A 16,037-nucleotide genomic window follows, 5' to 3' on the forward strand; every position below is an offset into this window, starting at 1 on the left:
AAATAAAAAATAACCAATGCTTCAGTAATTAACAAACTTATTTTATGTATAATCAGGGATAAGATTCTGAAGCTCCACATTAAGTATTGCAAACTAATCCATCTGAGAGATCTAAACTGGGATTCGAGCATTGGTAGATTCACTTAGATATAGGAAGGGTTCATTATGGAGAGCAGCAAACTCCTCGACATATCAGTGGGGAAATTTGAGGAGAAGATCCAATCAGGTCGACATCGTTTCCAGAAGGCCAAGGCAGAGGACATTAAGTTTTTTTTAGATCAAAAAGAAGATAGAAAAATTTATATTACTATTGAGGTAGACAAAGAATTTGAAAAATCTGTTAAAAACAGACAGGATCGGTCGCAGAGAATGAAGAATATGAAGTTTACAGAAGTAAAAAAAGGACAAAAGACAAGGGAACTAGTTCTAAGTGAACTTGAGGCTTCCTTTGAATCTGATGCTGGTTATTTTGCATCCGAGTAAGATGCTGTAATTTCCACAGATGAAGATTCTGTCAATGAATTATTCCAAAACTCTGATTTTACAGTAAAAGGCAAGGTAAAAAAAAGATTGCAATAAAATGTAAAGTTGGTTGTACTAATTTTGAGTAAACTTAATCAAACTGAATTCAATTAGATTAGAAATATCATAGCTGTGTATTATGTAGATAATGATAAGTATCAGTTCTGAGGATCTGGTGGATTGTACTTCAGAAGTATCTGCTCGATACAGGGTTGGGATTCGACCTGATTATTGCAGCAATCCGCAATAAAGCAGGCGTGAATCTTGAGGATATGCCCATCTCCAGAACTCCGTTCATCGAAAGAGATTCAAGAAGATTGAAGATCTAGGTAAGAGTAAATAGTAGAATATAAAATTATTGAAAATAATGATCAAGTTAAACTGGGATAAATAAAGATCAAATTATATAGGTGATAAAGTTATTTTAATTACTAGGAGACCAGATAAGACAAAATATAATGGAAACCTTGAAGGGAAAGAGGCTTGTCCTGCATTTTGACGGCAAACAGATCAAAGAGATGAAGGAGAACCTGAACATAACTGTTGCTGTTGAAAGGATTGCAATTAGCGTTACATCTTCTAATATTGACGACACAAATGACATTCTCCTTGGAGTATTTCAAGCTGAAAGCTCCAAGGTGATTAACCAGGCAGAGGTGATCTTAAATCTCCTAGAGTATTACGATATTGTTGATCAGATCTTTGCCATATGCTGTGACACCACTGCTTCAAACACTCGAGTATTTGTTGGGGCCATTACCATCCTCACAAACATTCTCAACATTCCCTTACTCTGGTTTCTGTGCAGATGACACATGTTGCAGTTACACATCTCTCATTTTATGGAGGCTCTTACTGGTGAGAAAACAAAGGGGCCAAGGAGAAGACTCTACGTAAGCCTGCAGAAAACCTGGCCACACATCAAGGAGGAGGTAGACAAGATGGAGGAGATTATTAGGTTTGATTGGAATGAGCTACAGGTTGGATCATCCTTGTACAGCTACAGGTTAGATCATCCTTGTACAACATTGCAAGGGAGGCCTTGGAGTTTGACAAGAGGGCACTGACTATAGAGACATTTAACAGGGGGGACTACAAGAAACTTTGTGAGCTAGTTGTCTTCTATTTGAGTGGAGATGTGTCAGGATTTCATTTTTATCAACCTGGAGCCTGCCATGAAGTCAGGTACAGTAATAGTATATTATCAATAATTTTTTGTGTTTAGGGGAAAGTAAATTTTCTAGTTATTCTTACATGTTTAATAATAATAATAATTTATTCTAAAGGTTCATGGCAGATGCTCTATACCTGCTGACCCTGAGGATGACTAAGAAGGTAGCCAAGTTGATGAATGAGGGAGAGAAGAAGATGGTAAAGACAGCGGCATTCTTTGTTTCTGTATGTTATGGGCCCTGTTTCTTAAAATCTTGTATGGTGGACAAGTCGACTTCAAATGTATTGGCTGCCTATAAGTCATTTTTGACATAAGGGACCATTACTAAAACTTTGACAGGCCCTTCTTTCCAGCATGCAGTGGCATGCTTGGTATTTAACAAAACAGTTAGTTATTCTGTCTCTAGCTGACGATGATATTGACGACGAGGTAAAGAAGAAAATGTTGGAGAAGTTGGTCAAGTGTGATGTCCCTGACCAGTTTCATATGGCGAAACCAAAGCTACCGGTTATTAGCAGGTCAACAGAACTTACTGAGCTGGTAGATTCCCAGAGCTGGATCTTGTTCAAGGTATGTGAGATCTCTGTTGAAGAGGTGGAGAAGTGGATCAGCGGAGATGCCTGTCAGACATTTGATATTTTTAAATGGTTTTTTGAAGTCGATTAAATGTGTCAGTGACTGCGCTGAAAGGAATATCCGAATAATCCAGGACTTTGTTGGAGGCTACAGGTCGGACAACATAAAACAGAACTTTATACTGGTAGCCAGAGACAACAGAAAGAAGCTGAAGAAGGACCTGACAAAGAAGCAACTCAAATATATTTAATATTTTAAACTGAAAATATATATTTTCAAGAGAATTTCTAAACTACATGATTTTTTTCCAAAAAATTGCATTTTTTTATGAAAAATGAAATTTTACAGATATCACTTTTACTGGAACAAAAAAAATTTTTGTGGTATTTTTTGCCCATATAGACCTTAGAGAATGGGAAAAGCTTGAGAGGTAATTTTTTTTTTTTTGGGACACTCTTATATACATTACTGAGCAAAAGAAAGTGGCAACTAAGAGAATTTTAATATATTCAGGATAAAATGTCAAATAAAATGAAATTAAAACTAAAATAGGTACAAACATATTTTTATCAAATTGTGTAATATAATACAAGTTTTATTAAAAACATTTAAATTTATAACTATACATAGAGACTTAACTAATATTTTGTGTGTCCACATTTATTTACAATAACTTCATGGAGCCTTTTACTTATACTAACAGATTTTCAGTAAGTGTGAAAGGGATATTGTACCATTCTTCTTTTAGAACATTCCAAAGCTCATTTACATTTTTTTTGCAATTTTTCTATCTTCTTTCTGTCTAAGTAGTCCTAAACTTGTTCGATTATGTACAAATCAGGGCTCTGAGGAGGCCAAGTCATGGTTTGAAGCACTTCCTCCTCTTCCAGATTTGACAAATAATTTTTAACTAATTTCCATGTATGTTTGGGATCGTTATCCTGTTGTAGGATAGAATAATCTCCAATGATTTGTCGTCCAGAACGTACAGAATGGTTATGCAAAATGTTTTTACATTTTTAACCGTAAACTTTTCTGTTATTCTAACAATACACCCTACCCTTTTTATTTAAATACATCCCCAAACTTCAATATTCCATGCACCATGTTTGATCGCTGATGCTAGACATGGCAAGTTCAATGTCCCACCCTTTCTTCGCCTAACATACTGATGTTTATTTCTTCCAAATATTCGAAATTTTGATTCGTCTGTAAACAATACCTTGTCCCATTGATTTTTCTGCCATACTTTGTGCTCTCAGGCGAACTTTAATCTTTTTTCTTTGTTACCTTTGCGCAGCAAAGGTTTTTTAACAGCTACACAATCTTTTAATCCAGATTTTAATAAAGATTGTCGCAGAGTAGATGCATGTGTTACAGTTCCACTTGCTCTTTTAAGATCTTGAACGAGTTCTGAGCTTACTTTCTTGCGATTTCATTGCGCAGTTATTTTTAAAAACTGTTCATTATGTGGGCTTAACTTCTTGGGGCGACCAGACTTCTTTTTATCCACTACATCACCAGTTAAATTATATTTTTTAACCATTTTTTTAACTGACGCTCGCGAACAAATCACACGTTTGGCTATTTTAACTTGACTATAGCCCTCTTCATGTAAACCAATGATGCGATTTCTATCATTTATTGATATTTTTGGCATTTTATTAGTATTGAAAATTAATTTTATTATAAAACAAAACTTTTAAAATAAAAAAAATAATTTTAGACGAAAAAAATCTCTAATTAACAGAAGAACTCAACAGTCACTAAGAACTCATTTCCACACTCTTATTTATCAAAAAATATTTAACAATAATAAATTTTTAATTAGTTAAAAATTAATACTTACATGGAGTATTAATTCTTCCTACTTCATGTAAGTATTAATTCCACATAGTCCATTTCAGTATTAATTCCACTTACTCCATTTAAACATTAATTCCACCTACTCCATTTAATAATTAATTCCACCTACTCCAAGTAAGTATTAATTCCACCTACTCCAAGTAAGTATTAATTCCACCTACTTCATGTAAGTATTAGTTCTACCTACTACATGCAAGTATTAATTTTTAATGAGTTAAAAGTTAAGACTTACATGAAGTAGGTCTTAACTTTTAGGAAGAAAATACAATAAGATAAAAAGAAATTAGCGATATTATCCGATCGCGTGAAAGTTTTTGTCCGATGATCTGGTAATTTTATTACTCGAATTTCGGTTACTTCTACAGGTAATATTCAGGTAGTTTATATTGGGTAATACCCAACCCGAAGGCTAGGGTATCGGGTAACAAAAGCTATTAAAACTGTCCGGCTACGGGTACTCTCGAGTATTCGGGTCGGGTTTTCGCTCCCTATAAGTATTAGAGCTTGTTTTCTACCGCCAGTTATAAAAAGTTTTTAGATGATCTGTGAATTTTAGAACTATATTATAAAAAAACATTTGTTTACTCGTTAAGAAAAAGTTAAATAATTTATCCGTTGTTTTTTACATTCCACCACGTCATTTAATGCACCAGGAATTAATTTACGGCTATTCTCAGCATTATAAGAAGTTTTGCATGTAACCTTTGTTATATTATTTAAAAACTGTTGAATAAAATTTAAACCAGAGATAAACAAAATAAATATTATACACTTATTTAAAAGTAAAAAAACTCTTACTGTGCTGTTCATTGTTTAAACGCAGATTTGTTTTGATCACTTTAGTTTGTGCGAACTTGGATAAATAGGATAATTGTTTGATAATTTTCGGTTTCGAAAAAATATTTTCACTTTCATGTATCACGCAAAAATTAAGATATTGTTAAATAACTTATCTTTTGTCTTATTTAATCCACCATTTCATTTAAAGCACCAGAAATAAATAGACGGAAGTTTACAACATTTGAACAAGTTTTGCTTGAAAGTTTTTTTATATCAGTTTAAAACTATAGAATAAAACATATAGCAGAGATAAACATAATAAATTTTATACACTTATTTAAGAGTATAAATAACTCTTGCCGAGCTACTCATCATATAAGCGCAGATTTGTTTTGAACTCGTTTTGGTTCTTTTAAGATTTCCGCGGTTAAATATTACAATATTAATCGAATTAATTAGCGTTAAAGTTTATATTACTATATAAGGGTTTGTACTAATCAATGCATGATTTAAATATCTAAAAATCTTGATGTACTTAAAAAACTTTCCCATAAACTGCCTACTAAGATGACTGAACCTTGATATATTTTTCTTACTGCTTGATGAGTTAGTAAGCTGGTCTCCTCGGTCATTTTGGTCAAATTCATTTTTTTAACTCACCCCTGGATTACCTTTCACCTAACCATAAATGTAGCTGATATTTTGGTTGCTAAACGTCTGGGGCTGCCTAGTCTTGGTGAATAACTTGCAGTGTTGGTAACTTCATACTTTTTTGTGTTGGTCTCACTCATACATACATACATACATACATACATACATACATACATACATACATACATACATACATACATACATACATACATACATACATACATACATACATACATACATACATACATACATACATACATACATACATACATACATACATACATACATACATACATACATACATACATACATACATACATACATACATACATACATACATACATACATACATACATACATACATACATACATACATACATACATACATACATACATACATACATACATACATACATACATACATACATACATACATACATACATACATACATACATACATACATACATACATACATACATACATACATACATACATACATACATACATACATACATACATACATACATACATACATACATACATACATACATACATACATACATACATACATACATACATACATACATACATACATACATACATACATACATACATACATACATACATACATACATACATACATACATACATACATACATACATACATACATACATACATACATACATACATACATACATACATACATACATACATACATACATACATACATACATACATACATACATACATACATACATACTAGGATATGCGGATTCTGAGCCATTGATACTTTTCCTATACTTAAGGAATTGTAGATGTCGTTGTGTAATTAAATGTAAAAGTGTAATTAGATTGTGTGAGTCATTGATATTTCCATTTTTTTGTATAAAAGTGTAATTAGATTGTGTGTGTGCGATAGTGATTAGGATAAAAATGTATCTTTTGTGGTAAGGTCATTGCATATTTTGAAAGAGTTTATCTATAAATGTAAAAGAAGGTTTTAGTTTGTAGTGTCCAATAGCCAAGGTGTGAATACCGTCTTCTAAGATGATTCTTTTGTCGTCGTTAGCGCTGAGTGCGACTTTGGTGATTTCTTCAGTGTAGACATTGTGAAGATGGGAACGGATAACGTTCATGGTGGTGAGCTTTTCTGTCTTGTTCATTAAGCAGTCTTTATAATCTTTTTGAGTGATGCGATTTTCACCAACGCATTTCTGAATGCCTTTGCATTTTTTGTGTTCTTTTATTTCATTAAAGACCTCATAGGAGTAGAGTTTAGGTCGAAGCCCAACAAACTCTTTAATTTGTTTGCCAGCAGTCTCGTCCTTGAACATTCCGATAACTTTTTTGTTTAAACCCACTTTGAACGCAGCGTTTTGAATGGCGGGATGATCTTTAGGAAAGTCGCTCGTGTCAAATTTTTCAAGTGCGTCATCAGCAATGTCTTGATAAAAATCTTCCGTTTCTATTTCGTAAAAGAGCGAGTTAGTGTCAGTCATGAGTAATTTAGCGCGATCTCCGTATTTAGGCTTCATGTAGTCGTAGTGCTGCTGAAACATGAGAGTTTTGCTGATGTCTAGGATGCTCATTCCCAAGAAAACAGGCTTGTCGTAAAAGACACTTGTTCTTTTCATATGAACCGCGATTAGGTTTTCATCAAAAATGGTGTTTCGATCATATCTAGGACTTTTAGATAACTTTAGAGCATCTTTTTTCGTAGTAACGAGTCTAACATCAACTCGTTTTTGAATATTCTCCATGGTCTTCCCAAAGACGGAGTTGTTCATGAACTTGAAAAATTCCTTGTCAGATTCATTTTCAGCTTTTGCTCTTAATCCAGTGTTGAGGTCAATATACTTTTTCATAAAAGGTTCTTCTTCAAAGGTGATGCCACGATTAATTTTTGTGATGACTAATCCCATCCGTTCATAGAGTTTTAGATTTTCATGATGAACGACGTATTTTTCTTTGTTGTTTAAATTGGGAACAAGCTTATCTACTTTTTCAATGGTCATTCTTTCAGGAGCCAAAGGATAGTCATTATGTAAATCGTGAAGACTTTCAGGATAATCCAAGTCCACTTCGAGAATGCAAGGTATAGATTTCCAATTTAAAAGTTCATCTTCAGTCATCCATCTAAATCCTCTAACAGGAAGAGGTTTGCACATAGCCCATCCATAAAGGTTATAAGCATCCAAGTATTGGATGAATTTTGAAGGTTTTGATGGATCGTAGGAATCGCCCATGTATTTGTTATTAGCAGTTCCATATCGATTGGAGATCATGCTGATTCCGCCGCGTACACCTTTTCGTATCATGTTGAGCATATTATTATCGGTCAGAAGTTCTATTACGACATCAGTTTTCTTTAACATAGCATCCCAAGCCAATCCAGGAGAGGTGTAATACCAAGCAGGATCAAGACCGTAATGAGTATAACATGTGTTTCTGAAATCTTCAAAGACATCTGCAAGTATCAACACGTCGGAAATATTATATAATTCGTGATAGTCTTTAAACGTTTCACATCCAAATTCGTTCTAAAATTTTGAGCATGTGCATAGTCTTCAACTTTTGCTGATTCATCTTTCAGTTTTGAATGGAATGCTTCAATAGGAGGCAATTGTGTTTCAGAGAATTTTTCAATGGAGTCTACCCAATCATAAGGGTAAATACCTTTTTTCCTTAACAGACTGAACTGTTTTTCTTTGTAATATTCGGCCACGTTTTTACATTGATCGTTGGTTAGATTTTTAGACAGTTTGTCTAAACCGAAGGGTAAGAATCTGAAGCTGTCAATAAACCTTATCTCTTTCTTTACTTCACGACGTTTACCTTTCTTATCAGTGAATTCTCTCACTTTGATTTGTTTAGAGAAGCTGATATATTTTTCTTCATTGGTGGGTATGCAATTGAGTTTCCCACCTAATTTTTTAATAAACAAATGAGCGTCGTAACCAGACAAATTGTGAAAAACGACAGGTATGAATTTTGGAAGTTTATAATTCAAGTTGCATTTGTTATGAGCAGCTCCTCGATACTTTCCGGTCAAATGGCAATGGTCTAAGACTTTTATCAAAGTTAAGATCTTTATTGCAAATATGGCATAGAGTTGCAGCCTCAAAATTCTTTTTATCCTCCTTATTCATCACTTTCTTTTTTATTAAATCAATCTTGTCGAAAATCTTTATAAGGTCTGCTTCAAGCATATTTATGAACTTTTGGGCTACATCGTCATCATCACTTTCAGCTGTGTACATGCCTGGTTTTTCTTTGTATAGGTTGTCGTCAAAGCATTTGATGTAATAGCAGAAGGAGCTCGGAACATGCTTTTGATATTGTTTAGTGTATGACTCTTTCGAATTCGGTGTGCAAGTGTTAACAGCCTTGGTGAAACTTTCAAAGTCAGCATATACGACGTATGGAACTTTCATACACTTTAGGAAGATTTTTTTAAATTCAAGGATATTTTTCCCTTCTTCAGGAAGATCGATTCTCATTGGCGCATTATCATAACAGTCTTCTTGATGTTTTTGGAGCTTTTCTTCCTGCTCATAACCTTGCAAGCAATTTCTGCAATAATGTTGTTTTCTTTTACCTTTTGATGTTTGCGTAGATAACAATCGACTCAAACTTTTAATCACGCAATAATGTTCTGTGTCTCCGTTTGTAATATACAACAAATCAACACAGTGATTTCGATCAACAAATTCAGATACTCGCAAAGGGCAAGGTTTTTTATTTTCATACCCAAAGACGTTAATGCTGATAGTTGGGTTATTCTTTTCAAACGTGTCGATTTTATGGTAATCCGCAGGAAATTCAATTCCTTCCCAATTCAGCTCTTCAGATTTTTTAATCAAGTCTTTATCAATTCTTTCGTTATGCATATTTTTCAGATTCAACGCTCGAGTGACCGACCATTTAAAGCATTGATTGTCGTCGTTTTTCATGTTGATGATGGCCTTTTTGTCTTTCAGCTCTTTAGACAGCTCAATATAGGAAGAACCGCTGAGAGGTTCATAATCAATAAAGTTAATGTCCATTCTTAAAATCTTAGATATGGTGCTATTGGAACCTAAAGCATTGTATTTGACACTACTTTCCAAGACTTTTTCTTCCATCTCACCCATGAGCGTTCTTACATCTGTAGCCGCTAGAATAATCTCTGATCATGATGAAAAGGTTGCTTCCCGAGTCACTTCTTCACCAGTCGTGATGCTTACAGATTTCATTTCGCACGTTAAAATAATTCTAACCTTTGTGTTTCTTTCTCCTTCCATGACATTGATAGCAGACTCTCTCACCAAATTAAAAAAGGATGCAATGTCTTGGTATCGAGAAGAAGGTCTATAAGAAAATTGTCTAGCAGCACGCTCCGCTGAATGTTCAGTCAACTTGAATTTTATTTTATAAGGCTTTGACTCGGGATGTTTATACACTGTTTTTAATACAAGTGATTTGATAAACTTTATCTTTTCATCGATTTGTTTCACTGATTCGCTTACGTTCTTCTTGACTACTTCAGGAACGTAGGGCTCTATCCATTCTTTAATATCATTTAACTTATTTGCAACATATGACGTCACACTTTTTGCAACTGCTGTCAGACTTGAAAATAAACCAGGTCTTGGTGCAGGAACCGGTCTAGGTGTAATGACAGGTGTTAAATCTGAAACAGGTTCATCAAGAATCTGTCTTTGCAAATGAATTGGTTTCGAAGCAATAGGAGGTTTTACAACAACAGTTGGAATGACCGTTGGTTTAGGAGCAATGACAGGTCTCACAACAACTGACAAAGGTCTCGCCTCAGTCGTTCGTCTACGAGTAGCAGCAGGAGCAGCAGGAGCGGCGACACGAGGAGCAGGCTGCAAAGCCATTATAAGATCCTCCTTTCTCATTTTATAATACCCTTTTATTTTTTGCTCTTTAGCAATTTCTTTTAATTCTTTCACCGTTTTGTTTTCCATTTTTATATCGTAAGATTTTTATTTATATCATTCTTCAATTTTTAAATTCAATATATAAAAGAATTTAAAAACTTCTCGCGCTAAAAATCTCATACTTGCATCCATCAACTACTTTTCCATTTCGACTTTCAAAGTACTGCCAGCCATGTCCCGTCTTTTTTTTCGATTCATAAGTAGACTTGTATTCTACCACCTCACCAGTATCAATATGAGTTATTCTCAAACCTAAAGGATTATTTCTAATTAAACCAAGTCTCGCATATTTAGGATCAAGAGGTTTCTTTTCTTTTTTCTCATATTTTCTAGGTCTTCCCACAGGTCTCACATCTTTTGAGTTTTCCAAAATTGCATCTTTACTAATCAAGTTGTTTTCAACCGCAAGCATCATGAGCGTAATTACATTGTCGGACGTCTTGGAAACACCATTTTCTTTTAGCAAATTTTTCAAAAGCTTTCTTGTGTAAATCATCTTTTTATTATACAAAGATTTTTTTTAAATCAAATTCGATTTTTTCATTTCTGAGATCTGAAGAATCTTAAAGTTTTCATACACAATGTCTTTTGAACCAAGTGAATGATTTAAAATTGCGCTTTTCAGCTTTCCAGAAATCTTTTTTTTCTCCTCGAAATCGCAATCCAAACCAAGCACATACTTGTCAATCATTCTTGGCCTTTCTTCTTTAGACAAGCCTTTCCAAGTACTGAGATGCTCTTTGATTTTCTTTTCCATTCGTGAATATTCTGTCTCACCACTCCATACAAGTCGATAAAGCTTGTCTCTCTCTTTATCACTGTACTCTTTTGGAATATTAAAATTTCCGTTTTCAGTGACGTAAACAGATTCGCAAAACACACCTGTTTTTCCAAAAGCAAGAAGCTCAAGATGTCTTTTTTTATTTATGTCAGTCTCTTTTATACTACATTCTAGAAAAAACGGGAAAAACTGTTTCATTTTATTCTTCTTGTAACCGATATAGATCCTTTTTGGATTAATGAAAATCTAAAGATTTTTAAGATCCTTTTTCGGTCTACCCACTGGTCGCTCTTCCTTCACGTCTTTAATCCATTCGTTTTTATCAATCAAGTTGTTTTCAGCCGCAAGCATCATTAACGACATTTTATTGTTTGACGTTTTAGAAATTCCGTTTTCTTTCAGTAATTTTTTCAAATCCTTTTTCGTATATCTCATTTTTTATTAAAAAAATATTATTTTGAAGGACGTCAATAAACAATATTCATTCTGCTTCCATCTGATTTAAGCCTAAGCAATTTATCGGAAATGAGGACAGCAAAGGCTTGAGTGTTTGCAGGAACGTTTGCGTTAAATGTAGCTTTTATTTGCACATCTATCACTGAAGTTTTTAACCTCTCAGCCTGCTTGCTTACATCAAAAACAAAAAGAGGACAAATGTATCTATAATTTAAGGCAGACAAATTGGGCTGAGCTATAATTTCGTTTGTTCCATAAAGTCTATTGTCAAACTTAGATGCGTCTCTATAAGCTCTTGAGTATTTGTTGTTATTAAAGTCTAAATTGTAATCAACAGCAGGATACCTTTCACTGTTTAAGGTGACATACATGTTTTTCAAGTCGCAGTGATCAAAGACTGAAGGATTTAATTCTTGATTTCCAGATTTATTGGTTTGGAATCCAACAATGACATACCTAGGTCTTTCACTAGCAGATCTTGCGCTCAACCTCCAACTAAAGTTGTTTGATACAGGAACAGCGATGGTATCGCATTGTCTAGATCTGAACGAAAATGGGACATCTACTTTTGATTCAATGATTTTGTAAAGATTGTTACTAGTTACGACAGAGGGTGTGACATGAGGCATAAACAAAGACAATTTAGTCAAATCCACTTTTCCTGCAGCTGTTGCAGCTGCTCTAAAAATAGCGTCACTATCACTCTTTCTCACAAGAGCAAGTGTATGCTTAAATCCATATAGCACTTTATCGTAATCGTCGCAAAATCCAAAAATGTGCTTTATAGGAATGCAGAACGAAAACGTTCCTTTTTCTTCACTTTGTGTAATGATGTAATTTTGTCTTTGCTTAAATCCAGTGTTGTTAACAAGATCTGCTAAAGCTGTTGTATCTCTCTGCCACAGCTGGTTCATACCTTCTGAAATTTGGAACTCTACTGGATATTTTAGGTATCCAATCATGGTGGTAGCTTGTCCAGGTTCGTAAATGGTTTCCACCTCTTGATTCGACAACTGATAAGAAATCTGACTGAACATATGCATGATACCGTTGTTAACAAAAGTAACGACGCCTGTATCAGCGTAGGAAGTTCCATCCGCTTTTAAAAGTCTTCTTTCAACCAAAAGATATGCCTCAGATGGAAGCGTGAACAAATCTTGCTGTTCAATATTGATTCTTATTTCTCCATCAACGTTTAGATTCTTATTCACTGGTTCGTATTCATGAAACTCAAATCTCTCAATTTCTTCATCAACAATAATCTCTTCTGTAAAATTTAAAACATCGGAATTTGCCATTTTTATCTGTCAAAGAAAAAATTTTTTGGATCCTCATGCGATCAAAAGCCCATTTCCTTTTACCAGGTCTTGTATTCTAATCGCTTTGTTCTTCGACAATCCTGATCCAAGCATAGAATATTCATCTATAATCGGTGCTGCTCTGTTAACAATGCTTGAAATAATTTCTTTGCTTTTAAGGCTGAGATCATTCTTTGCAGCTTCATGTGGTTTTGGAGTTCCAGTCTTGGAATACAATTTCTCAATGGTCTTTTTACCTTTATCAATAGCCACATCTCTGGCAGTGGAAATGGCTGTAGAAGCTAGCTCTTTTCCTGCAGATTTAGTAGCCATGATTGCTTCTCTTCCCAGTTCGGTTTTTGCAATTTTATTAGCCAAAGTAGATGCTGCTCTTGAAGCGCTTGAAGCTGCTGCTCTTCTTAAGAAATTCTTAAGCGTGTCAATTATCCCACTTCCACCCACAACATGCTTCTTAACATATCTATTTCTATAAACGATCATTTTTATTTCCATAGATTTTTTTATTTCATATCGATATACGCGATCATAGCCTTGTACTCGTCTTTATTAATCCTATTCTGTCTCAACAGCTCATCGCAAATGGAAACAGCCACATTTCTCGACTCTTTATTTCCAGCATGCCATGCAGCGATACTCAAGTTGAGCTTTTCCACAAGAGCATTTGGATCGCTCGGAAGAATAATGACACCATGACCTTTTTTACCCTTTTTATTCATCATGAATTTTTCCCAAATAGGCTTTATAATCGTGACGTATTTTTCAGCTCTCGAAGCTTTTGGTCTGTTTGGATTTACATCAGATTCCATTGCTTGAGTGTTAATAAGTATATCTTCATAATTTTTAAGGTCGTCATCAGTGTACTTGGTTTTATCAGGCTTGGATCTTGAGATCAGCTCCCAAAGTCCTATTGTTCCATTATACTTTTCTCCATCAATAATGACGTCGTTTTCATCGATGGTTACTTCTTCTTTACCGATATGCAATTTTCCACCTTCTGCATGAATTCCAAAAACTCTATCGCATAATTCTTTTTTCGATGCATATTTAGCCATGTAGTAACTCGCAATACCTCCTAAATTCATTCTTTTAATTGACGATGGCTCGCTTTCTGGATAAGTCAAAGCCAGTGGAGTGTTTTCAACCTCTTTGTATGCGATGCTCTTTAGTTCGTTTTGCATCTTTTCATTGCTTTCAATCAGAGGCTTGTAAAGCTTGCTCAAATCAGTCAGAAGATTAGCATCATAAATAATTTCATTCAAACTATCTTGATAGATTCTTTTTCTTCTTTCAACAAATTCTCTCACAATTTCATCCCTCTTGTTAGGGTCTAGTATTTTAAAAAAGGACATTTTTAAAACACAAGAAAAAAAACTTAAACGCAGACTTATCTGTGTTTTTTAAATTAGTTTTTCTTAAACATATTATTGAACGCTTTTATCGCGTCTTCTCTTCCTTTTTGGATCAACGACTCTTTAGTTATCTCGTCAATGTTGATTTTTGTTTTAGTCCTTATTTCTTTCATCAGGCTCTTAAACTTTTGAAGCTCGTCTAAAATCAATTCATACTCTGAATCGCTTACAACGTTTTCTACTAAAGCCTTTGAAATGTGACTGTTGATGGTGTTCAATTTCGACTCTGCCAACACTTTGATCTTTTCATGCTTCTCCGCTTATAATGCTAGTTTTTTGTTTAATTGTCCTCCTACAATGGATAAAAACCCCATTCCAATAGCCACACCTTCACACGCAATCCCAACAGGGGCAGCAGCGATGGTGCTCAAAGTTCCAATTCCAACAACTCCAAGTGCAACACCACCTGCTTGCAACGTAGTGTCTACAAAAGAAATGATTCTGAAAGCGCGATGGTACTTTTTACTCAAATTTACTCTCTTTTTCCTCTCGTTGTCCATCTCTTTTTGGATTTCACTTATTTTTTGAAGACGGTAACTATGTCCTTCATCTGCAGGAGCTGTTGGAAGAACTGGATAAATTTTAGATTTAGCATCGTAATTGTATTCCATTTTTTATTAAGCGAAAAAAATTATTTTTTTTACTCATTAATGAAATTGACAAAGCATAAACTTTCCCCTTTTTTAATAATCACATCTGACTTGCTGTTATTGTAAATTTCCATAATCACATTATCCACCGACTCTGATATTATGATGCTGTGATTGAAATAATCCAGTTTTGATTTTAGGCTTTCCCTCAAATTCACTAAAGCTAATCCGCTTTTAAGTTTTATTCCAAACATAAAAGTTATTTTCTGATGACTCAGTTTATTTAGTGTAATGTCTTTTTGAGCAAATATTTCATATCTAGTTCCTGCTTTTGAGGGAGGATGCTTCAAATACTTGTCGAAAAAAAGATATGATTTATTACACATCTTTCGATCATAATGAAAAAATTTTTTATATACATTAGTTTCCATTTTTTATTATTACAAAAAAAATTATTTTTTATACATCATTTTATTCCATACATATCAACAACCTCCATCTTGAATTTTCAATTCTTCAAAAAGAATTAAAAATCTAAATGTTTAAGCAGCAGAAGCACACGCTCTATGTTTATCCTTATGAAAACCTTTACGTAATGCTTTAATCTTTAATCTATTTCTTTTTTCCTCCTCATCAATGTATTCTTCTTCGTTTTCTTCTTCGCTTTCTTCTTCGCTTTCTTCTTCGCTTTCATATCCATTCCACAAATACCTTATACTCTCATACGTTTCTTCATCGATTTCATCATCACTATCGTAACGATTATACCTATATCTATAATTACTATATCTATAATCATTTAAATCTTCAAACATTTCAAGTATATCATCAGTTAATTCACCTATTCTTTGTAATTCTAACACATCTTTTTCAAGACTCTCCAGATCTTCACAAGTTACGTTTTCATCCATTGCATTTTTTCGTTCTATTATCACACGCTGTCTGTAACTCATTTCTTCATCGCTTTC

The 16,037-nt window shown here is 34.0% G+C and overlaps 1 protein-coding gene and 1 pseudogene across 2 annotated transcripts in view; both read right to left on the reverse strand.

Annotated features, from left to right (window-relative positions):
* The window catches only part of LOC149880836 (uncharacterized), a 331,517-nt pseudogene that overhangs the window by 256,671 nt on the left and 58,809 nt on the right, over positions 1–16,037 (reverse strand).
* LOC145193862 (type-1 angiotensin II receptor B-like) overlaps positions 1–16,037 on the reverse strand; it is a 67,749-nt gene that overhangs the window by 4,789 nt on the left and 46,923 nt on the right. Inside the window, exon 1 of one of the 2 annotated variants that reach the window (XM_090068706.1) lies at positions 4,937–5,176. The exons of the other annotated variant lie outside the window; for it this stretch is intronic. Within the exon in view, the coding sequence (XP_089924832.1) occupies positions 4,937–4,948 (12 nt within the window). The 5' untranslated portion in view covers positions 4,949–5,176. Of the gene's footprint in view, positions 1–4,936; positions 5,177–16,037 lie in introns of those variants that run through there. 2 annotated transcript variants of the gene reach the window in all.

The sequence above is a fragment of the Hydra viridissima genome, unplaced genomic scaffold (genome assembly GCF_058129835.1).
Source record: "Hydra viridissima isolate aposymbiotic clone 2 unplaced genomic scaffold, HvirCarnegie_v1 scaffold_12, whole genome shotgun sequence".
NCBI lineage: Eukaryota > Metazoa > Cnidaria > Hydrozoa > Anthoathecata > Hydridae > Hydra > Hydra viridissima.